The sequence below is a fragment of the Silurus meridionalis genome, chromosome 13 (genome assembly GCF_014805685.1).
Source record: "Silurus meridionalis isolate SWU-2019-XX chromosome 13, ASM1480568v1, whole genome shotgun sequence".
NCBI lineage: Eukaryota > Metazoa > Chordata > Actinopteri > Siluriformes > Siluridae > Silurus > Silurus meridionalis.
The window spans coordinates 18841283-18860574 of record NC_060896.1 but is presented as its reverse complement, the minus strand read 5'-3'; the positions used below and the strand labels follow the sequence as shown (position 1 = coordinate 18860574).

The 19292-nt window shown below is 36.2% G+C and overlaps 2 protein-coding genes across 3 annotated transcripts in view; one reads left to right on the top strand and one right to left on the bottom strand.

Moving 5' to 3' along the window:
• fbxo36a (F-box protein 36a) overlaps positions 1-8416 on the bottom strand; it is a 43384-nt gene extending 34968 nt beyond the window's left edge. Inside the window, exon 1 of the mRNA XM_046865219.1 lies at positions 8278-8416. Within this exon, the coding sequence (XP_046721175.1) occupies positions 8278-8283 (6 nt within the window). The 5' untranslated portion in view covers positions 8284-8416. The remainder of the gene's footprint in view (positions 1-8277) is intronic.
• Positions 8417-8571: 155 nt separating this feature from the next.
• The window catches only part of rasa2 (RAS p21 protein activator 2), a 47524-nt gene continuing 36803 nt past the window's right edge, over positions 8572-19292 (top strand). The window contains exon 1 of one of the 2 annotated variants that reach the window (XM_046865216.1): positions 8572-8782. In XM_046865216.1, the coding sequence (XP_046721172.1) occupies positions 8725-8782 (58 nt within the window). In that variant the 5' untranslated portion in view covers positions 8572-8724. The remainder of the gene's footprint in view (positions 8783-19292) is intronic. The other variant, XM_046865215.1, reaches the window with a different exon arrangement.

Genomic DNA, 19292 nt, shown 5'->3' with positions numbered 1-19292 from the left:
TTATTTTGTAGTAATATCACCAGAAACAACAGTAAATGGTTTTTGTTATGTCAGAGATTTTTTTTCTTTTCACCTTTATTGCGACTGGGCAAATAACATTCTGGTGAAAAACCAACATAATAGTAATAGTAAACACCTGCATTAAACTGAAGGCATAAATGTGTGCAATTTTTATACTGGGGCAACACAGAATTCACTAATCACATTCAATATATTGTTTACATAATTATCATACACCTGCCATCAATGATTTCAGTCTGGTTAATAAAATACACATCAGCTGCTTCTGTATGACTTCATGACTGAATTCATGGTACACAGAACTTACAAAGCATGCACAGATTCTCTTTTATGAAAGGTATCGATCAGCGGAGAATTTCCACATCATCAGATCATCAAATCTATCATAGAAGTTCTACAACAAGTGGAGAAAATAAGGAACCCCAATCACCAAGAACAAGACGTCCTTATGAAATTCACAAACTTATCAAAAGAGTCTATGGGATCATAAAGAAGTTGCAGGAATATCTGGTCCAGTTCTGGTCACTCTCCAAATGACTCTCATAATCGTCACATGGGTTACATGATTGTGTGGCTGTACAGAAGACTTGTAGAACTCAAAAAATTTCCTTCACCTGAATTTGGGACAACCGTGTGTGATGGTTAAAAGGCATGTTTTTTTTGTTGTTGCTAGTTCTAAATACTAGTCTGTTTTGGCATAAATCCAGCAGATCTCTTTTATACAATTAAAGAAAAATCTGACCTTCCAGCATTCAACACACTAATCCAAGTCAGGCATTTTGGAATTGCAATGCTAAAGTTCAATTCTACAGTATACCTTAGTGAGAACCTGTGGAATGACTTGCTGAAGACTGCGCACAAATGCTAAAAGCCTTTTACAAATTATTTCCATTTGAATGTGTTTGTTCTATCAAGATGTAGACGAATAAAAGTGAATGCTGTATTACATGGAACAGATTTTTACATTTTGTGGGAATGAAAAATTATCATGGTGTAATGTTTATTTGGCGTATATATATATATATATATATATATATATATATATATATATATATATATATATATATATATACACAGTGAGGAAAATAAGTATTTAAACACCCTGCTATTTTGCAAGTTCTCCCACTTAGAAATCATGGAGGGGTCTGAAATTGTCATCATAGGTGCATGTCCACTGTGAGAGACATAATCTAAAAAAAAAAATCCAGAAATCACAATATATGATTTTTAAACTATTTATTTGTATGATACAGCTGCACATAAGTATTTCAACACCTGTCTATCAGCTAGAATTCTGACCCTCAAAGACCTGTTAGTCTGCCTTTAAAATGTCTACCTCCACTACATTTATTATCCTAAATTAGATGCACCTGTTTGAGGTCGTTAGCTGCATAAAGACACCTGTCCACCCCATACAATCAGTAAGAATCCAACTACTAACATGGCCAAGACCAAAGAGCTGTCCAAAGACACTAGAGACAAAATTGTACACCTCCACAAGGCTGGAAAGGGCTACAGGAAATTGCCAAGCAGCTTGGTGAAAAAAGGTCCACTGTTGGAGCAATCATTAGAAAATGGAAGAAGCTAAACGTGACTGTCAATCTCCCTCGGACCGGGGGATTCACGCTAAATCTCACCTCGTGGGGTCTCAATGATCCTAAGGAAGGTGAGAAATCAGTCCAGAACTACACGGGAGGAGCTGGTCAATGACCTGAAAAGAGCTGGGACCACCGTTTCCAAGGTTACTGTTGGTAATACACTAAGACGTAATGGTTTGAAATCATGCATGGCGCGGAAGGTTCCCCTGCTTAAACCAGCACATGTCCAGGCACGTCTTAAGTTTGCCAATGACCATTTGGATGATCCAGAGGAGTCATGGGAGAAAGTCATGTGGTCAGATGAGACCAAAATAGAACTTTTGGGTCATAATTCCACTAAACGTGTTTGGAGGAAGAAGAATGATAAGTACCATCCCAAGAACACCATCCCTACTGTGAAGCATGGGGGTGGTAGCATCATGCTTTGGGGGTTTTTTTCTGCACATGGGACAGGGCGACTGCACTGTATTAAGGAGAGGATGACCGGGGCCATGTACTGCGAGATTTTGGGGAACAACCTCCTTCCCTCAGTGAGAACATTGAAGATGGGTTGAGGCTGGGTCTTCCAACATGACAATGACCCGAAGCACACAGCCAGGATAACCAAGGAGTGGCTCTGTAAGAAGTAAGGATACACCGAAATAAAAATTCTTGGCCGAAACCGAAAACCGAAAAAGGAGGAATGCAAGGCCGAAAACCGAAAAACCCGAAACACCGAAAGAAATTATGGCAATTATTATTACCATTGCATTTATGGCTCTGACTGTGTACTAAACTTACTCAAATCAAGGCATTTCAATTGCATAAATTAATATTAAAGTTTCAAAGAATTAATCAATTACAAATTATGAAAATATTTATTTATAGCACATTGCAACAATGCACAGGATAAAAACTTAAATGTTTAACTTAAATGCACTCATGTGTACATTAAATAATAATGTACAGGCCCTCTGGCCTGCTAAGAGGTTGTTAAATTAAATATGTTCTTTCATAAAAACAAAGTGCATTCAGAACAAGTGCAACTGCTTAAAGATACAATACAACACTATCACTGGGAAACTTCCTGCCTTTTTAAAAACGTCCGCCACAGACGGAGTGCGCATGCTCGGAGGAGTTTTGCTTTTCTGTGCGTTTGCGTTCCTCTCATATTTAGTATAGCGATCGGATGTTTAGATTTCAAATTAAACCCGACGTGGAGAAAGTTTTCACAGACGAAATTTCAGCATTACATGTTTTGCAAATCGCTATTCGTGGGTCTTTCTCAGATATACTGAAATACGTCCACATCGCAGACATGTTGTTTTAGACATGCACGTGCAGGCAGCGGTTTCTGTTTGCGTCATCACAACAAACTGTTTCGGCTGTGTTGTTTCGGTGATCGAAGTCTTTCGGCCGAAAACCGAAAATGCACTTTTGGGCCATTTTCGGCCGAAAATTTTCGGTGGCCGAATATTCGGTGCATCCCTAGTAAGAAGCATATCAAGGTTCTGGTGTGGCCTAGCCAGTCTCCAGACCTAAACCCAATAGAGAATTTTTGGAGGATACCCCAAACTCCGTGTTTCTCAGCGACAGGTCAGAAACCTGACTGATCTAGAGAAGATCTGTGTGGAGGTGTGGGCCAAAATCCCTCCTGCAGTGTGTGCAAACCTGGTGAAAAACTACAGGAAACATTTGACCTCTGTAATTGCAAACAAAGGCTACTGTACCAAAAATTAACATTGACTTTCTCAGGTGTTCAAATACTTATTTGCAGCTGTATCATACAAATAAATAGTTAAAAAATAATATATTGTGATTTCTGGATTTTTTTTTTTTTTTAGATTATGTCTCTCGCAGTGGACATGCACCTACGATGACAATTTCAGACCACTCCATGATTTCTAAGTGGGAGAACTTGCAAAATAGCAGGGTGTTCAAATACTTATTTTCCTCACTGTATGTATTTATATTTATATTTATATATATATATATATATATATATATATATATATATATATATATATATATATATATATATTACACACACACACACACACACACACACACACACACACGTAATTTCTGGACTATAAAGCGCACCCTTATATAAGCCACTGAATTTGACAAATATTTTTATTTTTAACATAAATAAGCCGCACCTGTCTATAAGCTGTCTACACTGAAACTAATTACTTTACACAGGCTTTACCGAAAGACACTAAATGCAATATGTTGCGCTTCCTTTAGGAGCATAGCGGTATTTTGGGAATAGCCTGCCATTGCATTTTTCCGCTATTACTGCGTGTGTGGAGACCGAGGGTTATGTCCTTATTTTTTTCTGATGCTCATTTCTAAGTTTCTTTGACTAACCCATAACGCTGTTGCCAAGAAAAATAAAAAAGCACGAGTTTTGGAAACCTGTCTGTGCTTATATGATTTCTGTTGCAACTGGAGATTTAGTGAGCTCTCCCTTTACCCAGACTCAACACGCTACAATGGGCTTGTATCTAAACTGTAGCAGTCACTCGGCCGATTTTTTTGCTTTGTTACGCGAGCAAAAATTTGAGATACGAGCTCGAGACGCCGCTGCTAGATTAGCTCAAGTCGTCTCATCTCCAAGGAAAATACACTGAATAAAACCTTATTATATCTTAACATACTCTTTCTATTATGTTTTTATACAAGATTTGTTATTTAGAAATGTATTTTCCAATTTAATAACATGAAACATAAAAACGGGGTGTAATTTTGAGGGTTGGAACGGATTAATGCCATTTTAAGTATTTTCAATGGAAAACTGATTTGATGTGCAAGAAAATTGAGTTACGAGCTCGTCCACGGAACGAATTAAACTCATAGGTCAAGGTACCACTGTATTTCTTTGGGGAGTTTATCTTTTGTCATCGGAGGTTTTTCTCCCGATGCTGTGCAGCTCAGAACACAGGTGAGGTGGGTTTTTTCGTTTCCGTTCGGAAATGTCATTGGTTTAATGTTATGTCGCTCATTTTTTTGGCTTGAAGTTTGTGAAACCTGGAAAAACCCAGGAAAAATCCATATATTAGCCGCTTCGTTGTTTAAGTGGCTGGCTTAACTGGCTTTCGTTGTTTAAGCCAGGTTCAAAACGTGGGAAAAAAGTAGCGGCTTATAGTCCGAAAAATACGGTACATAGAATTTACATATAATTGTGCAAAATAAAGAACTAAGCATCCAGTGAGTGACAGTTCCACAGATGGATATAGCTTGCTGATTAGAGTGTTAGAGGAGAACAGCCAGAAATTTAAGTTGACAGGAATGTTTTGATAACTAAAATAAACACAGTGAGTAGACAAACAATCCAGAATGCATCATCACCAAACTTGGAAAAGCAGAGGACCAGGAGTTTGTGGCTACAGTGGGCCAAATGAACAGGTGAAGATTGAGGAAAAGAAAAAAAAAAACACCACCTGGTAAACTGTCAACTGTTGCACCATATTGTGTAAACTCTAGCAACTGCTGTGCATGAAAATCTCAAAAGATCAGCAGTTTCTGATGCACTCAAATGAGCCCATCTGGCAACAACCCTGCCATAGTCACGGTGATCACATTTTTCCTAATCTGACTGTTGATGAATATTAACTGAAGCGCCTGTCCTGGATCAGCATGGTTTTATGCATTGTGATGCTGCCTCATGATTGGCAAATTAGAAAATTGCATGAAAGTGCTAGTGTACAGATGTGCCCATTTTGTGTACAAGTCTACAATTTTGTTGCATGCAAATTACTTTTATTTACCCACTTATTCACTTATTGTATACTTTATCCAGTGTATATAAGCTCTTTTTAACACTCCCAAATTGAGTAGATATTCAGTTCCTTGCACTTTCACATATAAATGATTTGAAATGACCGAAATTAGTTTGAAAACCTTCAAATGGTGCTGCACTTGCTATCATTGCTATGATTTTTATTAATTACTTCATTCATTTCCATCCATTTTACAAAATGTCATTGATCTAACGTTCCTCTAACCATTTAATCTTTTACCTCCATCATATACTGTGCTTTCAATATATTATTACCCAAAATATAACTCAGTAACATGGGTGACATATGGGTAACAGGGCCCACAACAGCAAATTATTTCAGCAATCAGCAACAAATTATTTCAATTATGGCCCCTATGTTGCAAATATATCACTTATTTTCTTCTTCTTCTTCTTTCGGCTTCTCCCATTAGGGGTCTCCACATCATCTGTCTCCATACCCCCCTGTCCTCTACATATGTCTCTTTCAAACCAACTACCTGCATGTCTTCCCTCACCACATCCATAAATCTCCTCCTTGGTCTTCCTCTTTTCCTCCTTCCTGGTGGCTCCATCCTCAGCATTCTCCTACCGATATACCCCATGTCCCTCCTCCTCCATGTCCAAATCATCTCAATTAAACCTCCCTCACTTTGTCTCCAAAACGTCCTATATGTGCTGTCCCTCTAATAAACTCATTTCTCCAGATTCTACAGTTGTACATTTTTACTTACACTCAAAATAGCCATGGCATTTTAATAGAAATGTCTTTTTCCATTGTCACAGTCTTTGGTATGAAACACTGTCACCAATAATGTAGAGCCAATAATGCTGCAACATTTGAAAAATATCACAATCAAGACAAAAGTGGACGTGTTTGTTCACTGATGATGATGATGGAGGTTGGAGGTCAACTCAGACTGTCATGAGTTTAAAACCTAGCCCTACCAAGCTGTCAATGCTGGGTCCTGCTGAGCAAGCCCACTAACCATTAACTGCTCAGTTGAATAACTGAGATTACAGTAAGTCACTCTGCATAAGGGCATCTGCTAAATGCTATAAATATAATACAAATCTATATATTTTTAAAGGTATACTTTCTTTGCAGGTTTGAGAGTAAATGTAGGGCCTGCCTCTATTTAATAACCTAATACTAAAAATAAAAGAAACAGAATGAGTATGCTTACAATAATAATAAATAAATACAGATTTGTACACTTTTATTTCTATTTAAATCTGGATACAAATGCATGTAAACATTAAAATGGCTTGAAGAATTAATACTATGTATAAAAAAAAAGACTCTGTATTAAAATTGCACATTATGCCAGAAAAAATGCTTAATTTCTAACCAACATTGTGACAATGTCAATTTTAACATTTTGTCAGAAATTACATTACATTATATATTATCTGATATACTGATTATCAATTTCATGTGAGCTCTTAGCTTGTGGGCACATTCATTAGGTTATGAACAAAAACATAGAAAGTTTGTGTATGTGACAAATAAAATTCAATTTGATTTAAAACGATTAATTTACTGAACTGACTACTGAGTATTTCTGTTAAACTGGTTAAAAATAAAAATATAAAAATGTTTATTTCAGGTATTTTACATTCAACACTGTGTCATTATAATAGAAAAATACGTCACTTTCCTTCACAAACCTTACCAACCCCACATTAACATATACCGTGCTGTATTTTCTACGAACAGGCGACCATGCAGGAGAAATTAAAACTAACACAAAACACATGAGGCCACCATGAACATCATTTCAAACTGCTGCTCCTGCTGCATCACAGGGCAGTGTAACATTACTCTGAGGAGGTTCCTGAGAAATGGTTTTTATAATGATATAGTTTTAAAAACTACACTTTTGTTGACTTGAAAATAAAATTCTGATTTAGGCAAATCTACAGAATATGCAGTCAAAATTAATATGCCGTAATAGTTTTCTATCTATCCATCCATCCATCCATCCATCCATCCAGTTACTTTGCTAACATAAAACATTGACAATTAATATGACTAAGCAGCTTTTCATAGATAAGGAACAGGATGGATGGATGGATGGATGGATGGATGGATGGACGGATGGACGGAGAGATAGATGGGTGAGCAGATAGGTAGATAAACAATCGAATGTGAACATGCTGGGTATTCTTTAGTAAACTTATTATTAGTATCTTATCTATCTATCTATCTATCTATCTATCTATCTATCTATCTATCTATCTATCTATCTATCCATCTACGTAAGATCAAAATGATTTTCTTATAAAACCTTATCAAATTGGTTTCTGCTCTTTCCTCATTTACAATAAGATTAATAACTGGCTTCATTTCAAAATCATACTATCTCAAGTCTGGTTATTGTAAGGTTTTCAAATGAATACACAAATGAAATCAACAAAATTTCCCTTAAACTCGTGTGAAAATACTCCAGTAAGTGATCTAATCGGGATCTGAATAGACTTTGTGTATTAAACATAGAAACATTACATACATTGATTTTGAATTCTTCAAGTTGACAGATTTTGGACAGATTTCTGCTTTCAATTTTGTTTGAATAATGTATTATTTGGCTGTATCTCTAAAAACATTATTTAATATTAATAAATTAAACACCGGTCATCATCTGGCAAATATTGAGTGTGATATCTATTGTTTAATCATTTTATTTATTTATCACCCCTCTGTAATATCCTGCCTTAGATTCAACACTACATTTTCATAAGCAGAATTGTAAATGTGAAAGCTAACAAATAACCACTTGCTTGTATTTTTATGCGGTGTAATGTGTGTCATCTCATAGTCTATATTTATATATATTTATAACAAAAATAATTAATAAATAATAATAATAATAATAATTTTCCTTTACTTACCCGCATGCATGTGGCTTGTTGTTCTAATCGAGCACATAAACACGTAGTGATGTAAATAAAGAAATCACACACAAAAAATTACATTCGCGTGAATTTATAAAAAATAAAAAATAAAGGAAAATAAAAAACTCAGAAGTTGCTATAATTTCCACTCGCATGCCACCCCTTTCAGCCTCCGTTAAGGGTGTAATAATAACACGCATGCGCGGCAAGGTCCCGCTAGCGTCGCCGGTCGCGCCGTTTTGTGCGCAAGCGCGGAACTTGTCGCGCATGCGCGGCGTAAGTCGGGTAGTGACAGCAGGCGCTCCCGATAGTTGCGCTCAGTACTCAGTGAATGTAGCTCCTGTACACGCACGCACGTACGTATACACGGACACATACGCGCGCGCGCGCACACACGCGCACACACGCTCGCTCACTCACTCACTCATACACAAAGCTTTGACCATGGCGGAAGAAGACGACACGAAAATCAGGATTCTACAAAGTCTGCGAGGGAAAATCTGTAAGTGTGAAATCGTCCACCTTCATTACTCTGTTGTATATATGTTTTGGTAGAGGATGAAAAAACAACACACACATACAAAAGTGTATGATCGACACGAAGAGGGGCGCGGTAGGAGCAAAATACACAAACATAACGTGGGTTCAGATGAGCTCGGGTCTAATTATGTTTACATTTAGATAAAATATCAACGTGATCGGGTTTTGGGAAAGTGTGGAAGTCGGGCTGCGCCAGCATCAAGATGAGTTCACCAGCCGCTTTAGTGGAAGACTGAAACCTTTTACCAGGCACATAAAAGTTAAAACGACTTCACTTCCCCTTTTCTTGAAACACTTTAGACAGTGTAGAAGCGCAGTGAGGCTGAATGATGTGAACTGGACGTGAATCACTCACTGTACTCGGAATGAGAAACACACAGAGAAGAGAAATTCAGCGAAAACATGCCGAATTCATGTACACAGGAAGTCGTTCTGTCTTTACAAAAGTACACTTTATTTCATCTCTATCTGATAACACACCACATTATACAACCTGTCAGACTTTGAGACAAATCGCTACATAGATATCTGTTCGTATATACAATCAGCAATAAACCTCGTGTGAGGAATATCAAATATATTAGACTACACTAAATTTATATAAAGTTTACTCTATTATTCTATTATCGTCCAGAAGGAATAATAATATAGCTATTGGATATGAACAAAGAAGAGAATAATCAGAGTGTGAAAAAACAATAATAGATAAAACTATAATGGTGAAGGTTTATTTTGCTCAGTATCAATACCCTGATTGTTTATTACAGTTATTTAGGCAATTTAGGAAAATACAAAACGATAGATAGATAGATAGATAGATAGATAGATAGATAGATAGATAGATAGATAGATAGCGATGAGAGGGAGAGAAAGAGAAGTGGATAGAGTGTTAACACGTAAATTAGTTAAGTTTGCGATTTAAAGTTAAAAGTTTATCTAAAATCACCATTTTATCTATCTATCTATCTATCTATCTATCTATCTATCTATCTATCTATCTATCTATCTATCTATCTATCTATCTATCTATCTATCATCGTATTGCGCTAATATGAAACATTGGCAATTAAAATAATACACAACAGGCGATAGATAGATAGATAGATAGATAGATAGATAGATAGATAGATAGATAGATAGATAGTTTTTCTATCCATCAACTGTGAACAAACTGGTAACTTTAGATAAACTTTTATTCACAGTCTTAATTTACATTTACATTATCTATCTATCTATCTATCTATCTATCTATCTATCTATCTATCTATCTATCTATCTATCTATCATAATGTGTAGTTGTCAACTAATGTAAAGAAGCAGCAGGCTATAATTCATATAATAATAATTATAGATAGATAGAGAGGACTGTAATTTTGGCAACTAATGTTTAGCTAAAGCTACGAGTTTGTTCATGGATTCTGCTTACTTTAGAAGGCAGAACATTGCAATTGCAATTAAAATATTATTAAGTGTTTTAAGTACCCAAAAAAAAGCCTTCCACTCTGTCATACGAGCTATATACGTTATGAGATCGCAAATGAGAAACGTTTCAGTATTAGTTTAAACATAAGTACATGTTTCAGGCTTAAACAAACCATTTTACTTGAATCATGTAATTATACACTACATCCTCAACGAGGAGGCTCTCTAACATGGCATATATTTATTTATGGAAATGTTATTACATTTCTGGAGAGTTCCTAAAAACGTCGGTAAATGTTTATGACACTCTAAAGTTTATTTACTCCTTTATTGCCTATTTCCGACATGTAATTATCATTAAGTAGGTGAGATGATATTTAATCACAATCTCCACAGGACTGTGATCTGATGTATGTTTTGTTTACAATATCATACACAATTTAAAATAATAAAAAAAAAAAACTCATTAATAAACTATTGTTCATTCTGGCAGAACTTTTATGGTCTGGTGAACAGATTTTTGGGATTGCTTTGTGGCAATCTGTCCTCAAACCTGTCCAAGAGCAGGACAGAAGAGAGCTGTCCTTCTGCTGGCTTCCCTTTCGAACAGGACAGACTTTATCCCCAGAGCACAAACAGTGCCCAAAAAATGCTGCCTAATTTCACAGCACCCTACTGAGTGCCTGCATTCTCACATGACTGCAATATTGTACAGGTTGAATATTGTGCTGTTTAATGTACCCAGTGCCACACATTTCTGATGATGATGATGATGATATGACATTAACACATTAAGAGAGTTCCTTCTTGGCTATTTAACACTATGCACACAAGCAAACAAACAAACATTACACAATAAATGTCAGTCATTTGTCTTCCTTCGATTTTTAATACACATATAATACACATTATTAAACTATATTGGAGTTTATTTGCTTATTGGGTTTATCCATATTTACCCTGCCATACTACATTTTTCATATTTCCTTGAAAACCTAGGCCAGGGATCAGTACGCTAATGGATTTTCCCTTGATCTTAATGCTGGGGGCTGTTAGATAGTTTCAGTAAATCTAATATCACATGCACTTTTTGTTTTCACTACCACTTTTTTTTTTTTTATAAACACCACACCGTCCTGCTCTTCGTCATTGGCACGTGGACAAAAATCGACTTTTCTGTGTCGTCTCTTTAATGTGTGTGTATGTATGCAGTAAAACATTTTTCCCAAAGCTTCTCCAAACTGGATGAGGGCACTTACACTTGCACTTGATTTTAATGATCATTATCTCTATTCATATATTTATGGATTTCCATTTCATATCAAACACAACCAGTCATGCAGTGATATAACGTCTTGTAATATCGTTATAGTGGCCACTTTGAAATTCCATCAGAGGCGACTGTCAGTGTGTGCAGCATCGCGTTTGTCACGTTTGTCATGTTTGCAGAGCAGCATAAGGGTCCAAGCATCCCTATTATGGAGCATGTGTGTCCTGTAAGGAGAAAACAGTCCCGCTTGGAGTTCACGGGGATCACGCAGCGTCAAATAAGCACAAATTGTAGGCTTTCGGGATGCAACGATGTAGATTTACTTATACTCATTAAAAAAAAAGCTCTGATAGCACGTTAAACTATATGAAGTGAGCATAGCATGCATTTCTGCACTGATGAACACACTGGAAATTATATAATACAAGCAACCGGTGATTTTATGACGTTCAAACACTATCTTTAATAAAGAGCTTTAAGGATGGATATCCTGTGCATGCAGAGGACACTCAAGTGCGAGAAAGAATTGCACGTGAGACTCCTGTAAGCACTTAGACATCAAGGCACCGAGGCACATGGTTTCCAATTTAAGCTTTGCCTGGCTTTCCTTGTGCTCTCTCAACTGTTTAAATATCATTACATTAAACTCGTGCTTAGATGATATTCTAGGCTGTATTTTTTTTTCGGTTTGTTGTTTATCTGACTATACAGAAAACAATTCTGTATTTATAACTCGTGCATTCCCACAACAACTTCCATGCCTGTACTTTCCATTTGTTTCATAGTGATATCAAGATCGGTATGATGTCTGGATACTTGTTATATATGTTATGTATGTACTGGTTCACTACTACGTGTTAGTGTTCTATAGATTGAGTGCGTGTGTGTTTTAGACTATCGGCATATCTGTATTCAGTCGAAGTGTTTGTGTTGTTTATTGGGTGTTATTCAGGTGCTAAGCCTCAATCTTTGTTCTTCGCTGTTAACCTTTTGCCTCGTCGGGAAAATGATTGTTAATTGTCTGCGATGTTATATTCAGAAATGAAAGTTAAATCAGTACTGATGTTTTTCCTGTAAACCTTTTAATATTTTAGTTGCTTTGCAAAGTTCATCTGTTTATGTCAGAGATGCCCAAATTTGGACCATGTTGACCTTTGATTTGGCCCGCCATGCCATATGAGAATGGCATATAAGAACAATGCCATTTGGAAAAACCCTCGAAAAAAATAAGGACCGGCTTCATGTCTCTCATTAGAGGTCAATGAAAAGCTGTGTTAGGCAGAGAACTGTACAATAAATTGAATTGGGTTGCTTTTCATTGTAGTATTAATTTTAACGAACTAGAAAATGAAAAATATAACTGCGTTAGTTAAGCAAATTACAGAGTAATGTTTTCTATTTATTTCATATTTTTATATATTTATTTATGTAATATTATGGAACAATGGCATCTTTCATTTTAATATAATGTTTGGTATAATACAAACTCTGGCTCACAGCTCAAACCAATGAAGTAAAATCTTTTGGCTCTTCATAGAAAAATGTGTGGGCACCTCTGATCTTTATCAATCATTTAAAAGCAGAAACTCTTCTTGAAAAACTAACTTTTTTTTATTATTTTATCAAAAGGAATTACTTTTTACTTCTGATTTATACCACTGTACCATATATATATATATATATATGTGTGTGTGTGTGTGTGTGTGTGTGTGTGTGTATATATATATATATATATATATATGTATATGTATATATTTATATATGTATGTTAGGTTCCTGCTATAACTGAGTGAAAAAAATCTAAATACTAAGCTTTAAGTCAGAAATATGTCACATCACACAAGGCTTCTTGACTTCCGCTTCCTGTTGTCGTTAATGTGTGCTCATGTGGCCTGTAGTGAATAGAATGTGTCATTTGGGACACATCCAGTGTGAGTGGACTTACAATGGCAGTGTTTAATAGAAGTGTATAAAGGCAGTGTTTGTATCACCAGAAGTGTATGTGTGTGTATGTGTGACCGTGTGAAAGGTTGATTCAGTTTTGAACTGAATGAGTCTGGTGCTGAATGGATCTCGTTCATTCACAAAATCACTTTGCACTTTCATTATGAATAGCAGAGTATTCTCTGCTAACACTCCTTACCTTAAATCATATCCCCGTGTCTCAGTCTGTTTATGCATCTCCTTATCATGATACATTAGAAATGCAGGACTCACTGTCACATGGTTCAAGCTCATGGACTAGGCTAAAAGGCTAACACTGACAGCGGTGGCTCATTAAGGAGCTGAGCAGCTGAACAGCATGCAGTTCTTCTGAGACTTACGCTTCAAATTGTCTGGTAGTAAAAATGTGTTTGTAAATGTGTCTGAGCAGCTCTTGCGAGGAGTAGGAGTTAATCCTGAGTGTAAAGGCTTGATGTGCATGACAGTACAACATTGCCATAATATTGCTCAACTGGTTGAAGTACAAAAAAGTATGTTAAACACAACGGACAGTCATGCTAGTGCTGGATTCTATCTCATGGGTAGGAATAATAATAATAGTAGTAGTAGTAGTAGTAATAGTAATAACAGCTGTAAGCATCAATGAAGGGGACCAAGCATTTTTTTAAGACTCACCCCCTATAGCGACAGAGCACGACCAGAAGCCATTGGGATTATGAGTGCTTGTTCCCAGGGAGATTCAGTAAATTTGACGGCAGTACGTCAAAGCTGTTGCTGAGATATTGCCTCACTTCCTTTTTTCAGTAGCCCTCCCAAGTTGCAAATGAACTCGAAGCTTGTCTGAAAATATTTCTCACAGAAATGATATAAAATATCGAAATTTGTGTACCATTACACCCCTAGCGCCTGTATACTTACTGGTTTCATGATGTTTACATTGTTGCTTACAAGGGCAAAAGTCCACATTCATATATTTCATATGGCAGGATCTATACAGTAGAGATATATAGATATGTATTATATGTAAGCCTACTGAAGTGACATTATTAACTTATATTAATATAAGGAGATTATATATTTATATTAAAAGGGAACATTATACGCGTGGTGTAATTATTTTTGCGCTGCAATTAAGCCTTCTTTCTGCCTGTCCTGCTGGTGCAAATTTTTCTGTTTTGAGAAATGTAATGTTGAGAAAGAATGAACAGAAATTCAGGGAGGAATATCGAGTCAATATTTCATTCCGTACCTTGCTGTCACAATGCAAATGATTAAGTTAAAATGCAACTGAAAGTGTAATTAGATCAAAAGAACCACTGTGTGATCGGAGCGGTAATTATACAAATTGCTTAGGGTGAGTGAAACATTATTTCAGTTTTGAGAGCCAAAACTGGTGTATAAAATGTGGTTGAGATGTGCCACATTACAAATCTTTTTGTAAAGTTGCTGTAAGGTGTCATTTTTAAAATGTCATTGCATTTTATTGATTTTTTCCCCCAGAAGCTCCGTATCTAATTAGTTGCTTTCCAAACATTTTTTTTTAAACATGTTTCTATATACACACCATCAACATGCACAGCACTATCATCAAAACACCATCAGACTGGTTTCTTTTCATTTTTGTTCATTGGCTTTATGTGGAGCTAGGGCACAAATTCCCCTCAGGGATCAATAAAGCATATCTGCCTATATCTGACTAATGAATATCTGAATACTGCTTTCTGTATTCAAATACTGACACGTCAAAGAATTAACCTGGAAATTTGAATGACTGTGCGCATCCCTGATTGAAGCTTGGCTATATAAATTGTGTTTCCTGATCTGTGACAATGGCAATAGTGTGTTCTATTTAATATAGGGGTGGAACTATACACAATATTCATGGTTCGGTACGTACCTCGTATTTTAAGCCCCGGTTTTACAATTTCGGTACGGTTAGGGGCAAGAAATGCAAAAAAGAATGATTATAATTGCCTGTCATTTTTTATTTACAACGTTGTTTATCATTATTAACAGTTGTGATCATTAACATTTAAATTGTTTACATTTTAAAAAAGTTTCCAAAATGCCTGCTTGGTTAAATAATATACAAAATAATATTTTATAAAAATAAAATAGAATAAATCAAATGAATGCAATCCACTTTTTATTATATAGATTAAATTGAGTAATCAATTAAATTTGCACATTAAATTGATTAAATAAAATTTAATAAATGGAAAAATGTAATTAAATAGTAAGATGTAATACGCTATTTGGGTAATACAGATGTGTATACCTGTGTGTGTGTGTGTGTGTTTTACATTTAATATTTGATCTTAACTGTTTTACTTATTTCAGCATACTTGAACTTATGTCTTCATTCCTTCTATTCTTCATTCATTCACTCCCTCGACATGCGGAATTGTCCGGATTTTGTCCTTTTAAGAAAAATTATTGAAGCTCGACATAAAACGCTTAATAATCCATAGCACTAGTGTTAGCCACTTCCTGGTTAGCCGCTAAACAGGAAGTGGGTTCTTTAGCGTTTTCATGCATGCACAAAACAAATCTTATTTCCAGCACGGAGTGAGTATCTACAGTGACACTGCTCTAACTCTAGTTTCTCCCCGGCATTGTTGTGAATGTTTTCAAGTTTAATCATAATAATAGTAATAGTAATAATAATAAGAAGAAGAAGAAAAATAATACAAAATTAAATGCACTCAAAGTGGAAGGCGGAGACTAAACAAACTCAGGGAACTCAGATTTTAACTCTGATGTTCTGCACGTAAAAAGGATTGCACCAAAAGCCCTGTACCAAAAATTTCATCACGTATACATGTACCGTTACACCCTTATTTAATAATTAAATGTAGAATCCTAGACATAAAAAATGGACCAATCCCCAATGAAAGAAAATCAGAATCAGCTTTATTGGCCATGTATGCCTGAGCCTGCAAGGAAATTAGTTTCTGGTTTAGAGTTCACCAACAGTGCACATTTACCATACAGGTACTGCACAGCAGGGCCAGACTGAACAACATAGACTAATACATAGAATGCATAGAAGACAGTACACATTGACCTGAGACAGAAAGTAAGAGTGCAGTGATTAACCAGTTGGTTAAATAAGCATATTGCACATGGATATATGAAATATACAAATTGATATGAAGCTTTTAACAAGAAATCATTGGTTAGAAAATGAGCAAGAATTAGACACATGCGGTCCTGAGACTGCCTGTGCTATCATTTACTTGTTTACCTTTGCTGCAGTGAACTGGTTGAAAAACTCGAAACAGGAAAATTCACTTCTGCTACACAAAGTTCAAATCATGATAATAATTCTAATTTTTTTTTTTTTACACTATTTCTAATATTTACCAACTGTTCTAAGCTCATCGTTTAATAGAACAATATTGAATGTAAATGAATCATCCACATGTTTAAATACAAGGTAAAGGAAAAGTGCTTATGTATGTTACTTTTTGTCTAATTCTAGCTTTTATTTTACCTGGAAATGTAAACAAACTAAATCAAAAGCTTTATTTGCAGCAATTTGTCTACTATAACTCTTATTAGATGTATTATCGTAGAGTTATATTAGAAGTAAACTCCACTGTGTAGGCATAACACCACTGATCTCATGTTCTTTACAGTAAATAGAAATCAGTTTGGCAGTTGCCACAGCGGATCATCCGTCTCCATACCCCTCTGTCCTCTACATCTGCCTCTTTCAAATTAACCACTTGCATGTCTTCCCTCACCACATCCATAAACCTCCTCCTTGGCCTTCCTCCTTTTCTCCTGTCTGTCGGCTCCATCCTTAGCATTCTCCTACTGATCTACCCCATGTCCCTCCTTTGCAGATGACCAAACTTCTCAATAATCTCGCCTCCCTCACCTTGTCTCCAAAACGTCCTACATGTGTGGTCCCTCTAATTAACTCATTTCTAATCCTGTCCATCCTTGTCACTCCTGACGAAAATCTCCATGTTCATGTCTCAAATGCTATATATATGCTATATAAGTAATAAAATTGAGCATGCGTTTCTAAGGAATATGACAATGCAGGCATATACCGTTATTGCAGGCAATGTTTAAAAGCCGTGTTTGTTTAAGAGGAGACGTCTGATTATGATGCGATGTGCACCGATGCAATAAAGAATGGTAACTTGTGTAAGAGTCATTCATGCAGATTTATTTCCGGCTGCTCCAGCTGTGCCCTCAGCCATCGATGCTTAAAATCCCTTTTGGGACTGAGAGTAATGTGTGTGTTTTGACAGCGTTGTTTCCTGAAGCAACAAATGAACTCGGGTAGTGTTTTACCTCTGCGGCGAATGAGCGGATTGGTTGCTACAAAGGCTTGCTCTCTTCCGTTGTCGCAGGCTGCCCCTATAGATTTCACAGTGAACTCCCAAGTCTGTCTTTTCCCCATTCCAGAAAACTGTTCTGATGAAATTGGAACCACAAAGGGGATAAGATACAGCTAACATCACATTTGTGTTTCGGTTTCCACACCCTGAGGCTTTTAACTTTTTTTTATAACAAATACCAATCGCTTTTGTTCTAACCATATGCCTTTCAGCTCTAAATAATCTGAACAACATCTGTAAAAGAAACGTGATTACAAATGTAGCCCGATTAGCATTGTCGGCATGTGTGGTTAACAGTATAACACTCTGCGTCGTCTTTCTAACCTCCATTCATGTCATTTACTTATTCATACCCACTAACTAATTCTTCCCATCACATTACAAACAACCAAGCGGAGAGTCTGAAAGCTGGCTTGTGCTTCTACCAAGACACAAACCCGTGTTTTTCGCCAATATAGCTCAAAAAGTCTCTAGCTGATGTCATACATTTTCAATAAATCAACACTGTCATTTGCATGTCAGAGCATTGAATAAGCCTTTCAGAAGAGGCTTAGAGCACAATAAAAATATTTCTATTATATATTTTTTTGAAAAAATGAAAATAAGAAAGGAGTAACAAATATTCCTAGCTAGTAGCTTCTTTTATAATAACCATAAGCTATAACAAGTCATTCCTGTGCCAACATATTTTTATTCTTTGCTGCACAGCACTTTTTTTGTTTCAGTCTATCAATTTATTCTATAGTTAGTCTTAAATTGTAATGCCATGCACATGAATGTATGAATAAGCTGTTGTTATTATTAGAAACAGTAACACATTGGACACAACAACACCAATTAGTGATGGAATAATGGCAGTCAATGATTGGTCATTGGGTACAGTGGAGATCAGTGATTGGTTGGATGGAAACATTGGTGACCAATGATTTGTCATGTTGAAACATGGTCGATGATTAGGCATTGGGAACACTGGTAATCCGTGATTGGGTGTTAGGAAGAGTATTGATCAGAGATTGGTTGGTGGGAAGAATAGAGATCAGTGACTGGTTGTTAGAAAATGGTCAATGAAAATCTTGATGATCAGTGATTGACTGTTGGGATCAGTGGTGATTAGTGATTCGTCATTAGGAAACATGATGATCTGTGTTGGGGGAGGTTAATCAGTGATGAATTTTTTCATAGAACAATAGTGATTAGTGATCATTAAGAGCATAGACTCACAATTAAAAGACACTCGAATCATGTCTAGATATTAGCCAATCCCAGCTATCAACCATCCTTTCGTCTATAAATGAGTTTAAACACTGTTCATCTCAGCTGTTCAAGAATTTTCTATAATGCTGGAGCACTGGAGTTCTGCAACCGTTTTGCTTTAAAGTGGCTGTAGTAGTGTTTATGTGCGCATGTGTGTGTGTGCTTGTAACTTGTTTGTTCAGGCTTTGCCCTCTTGGTTTGCGTACACTTCCGTTCCTATGTGG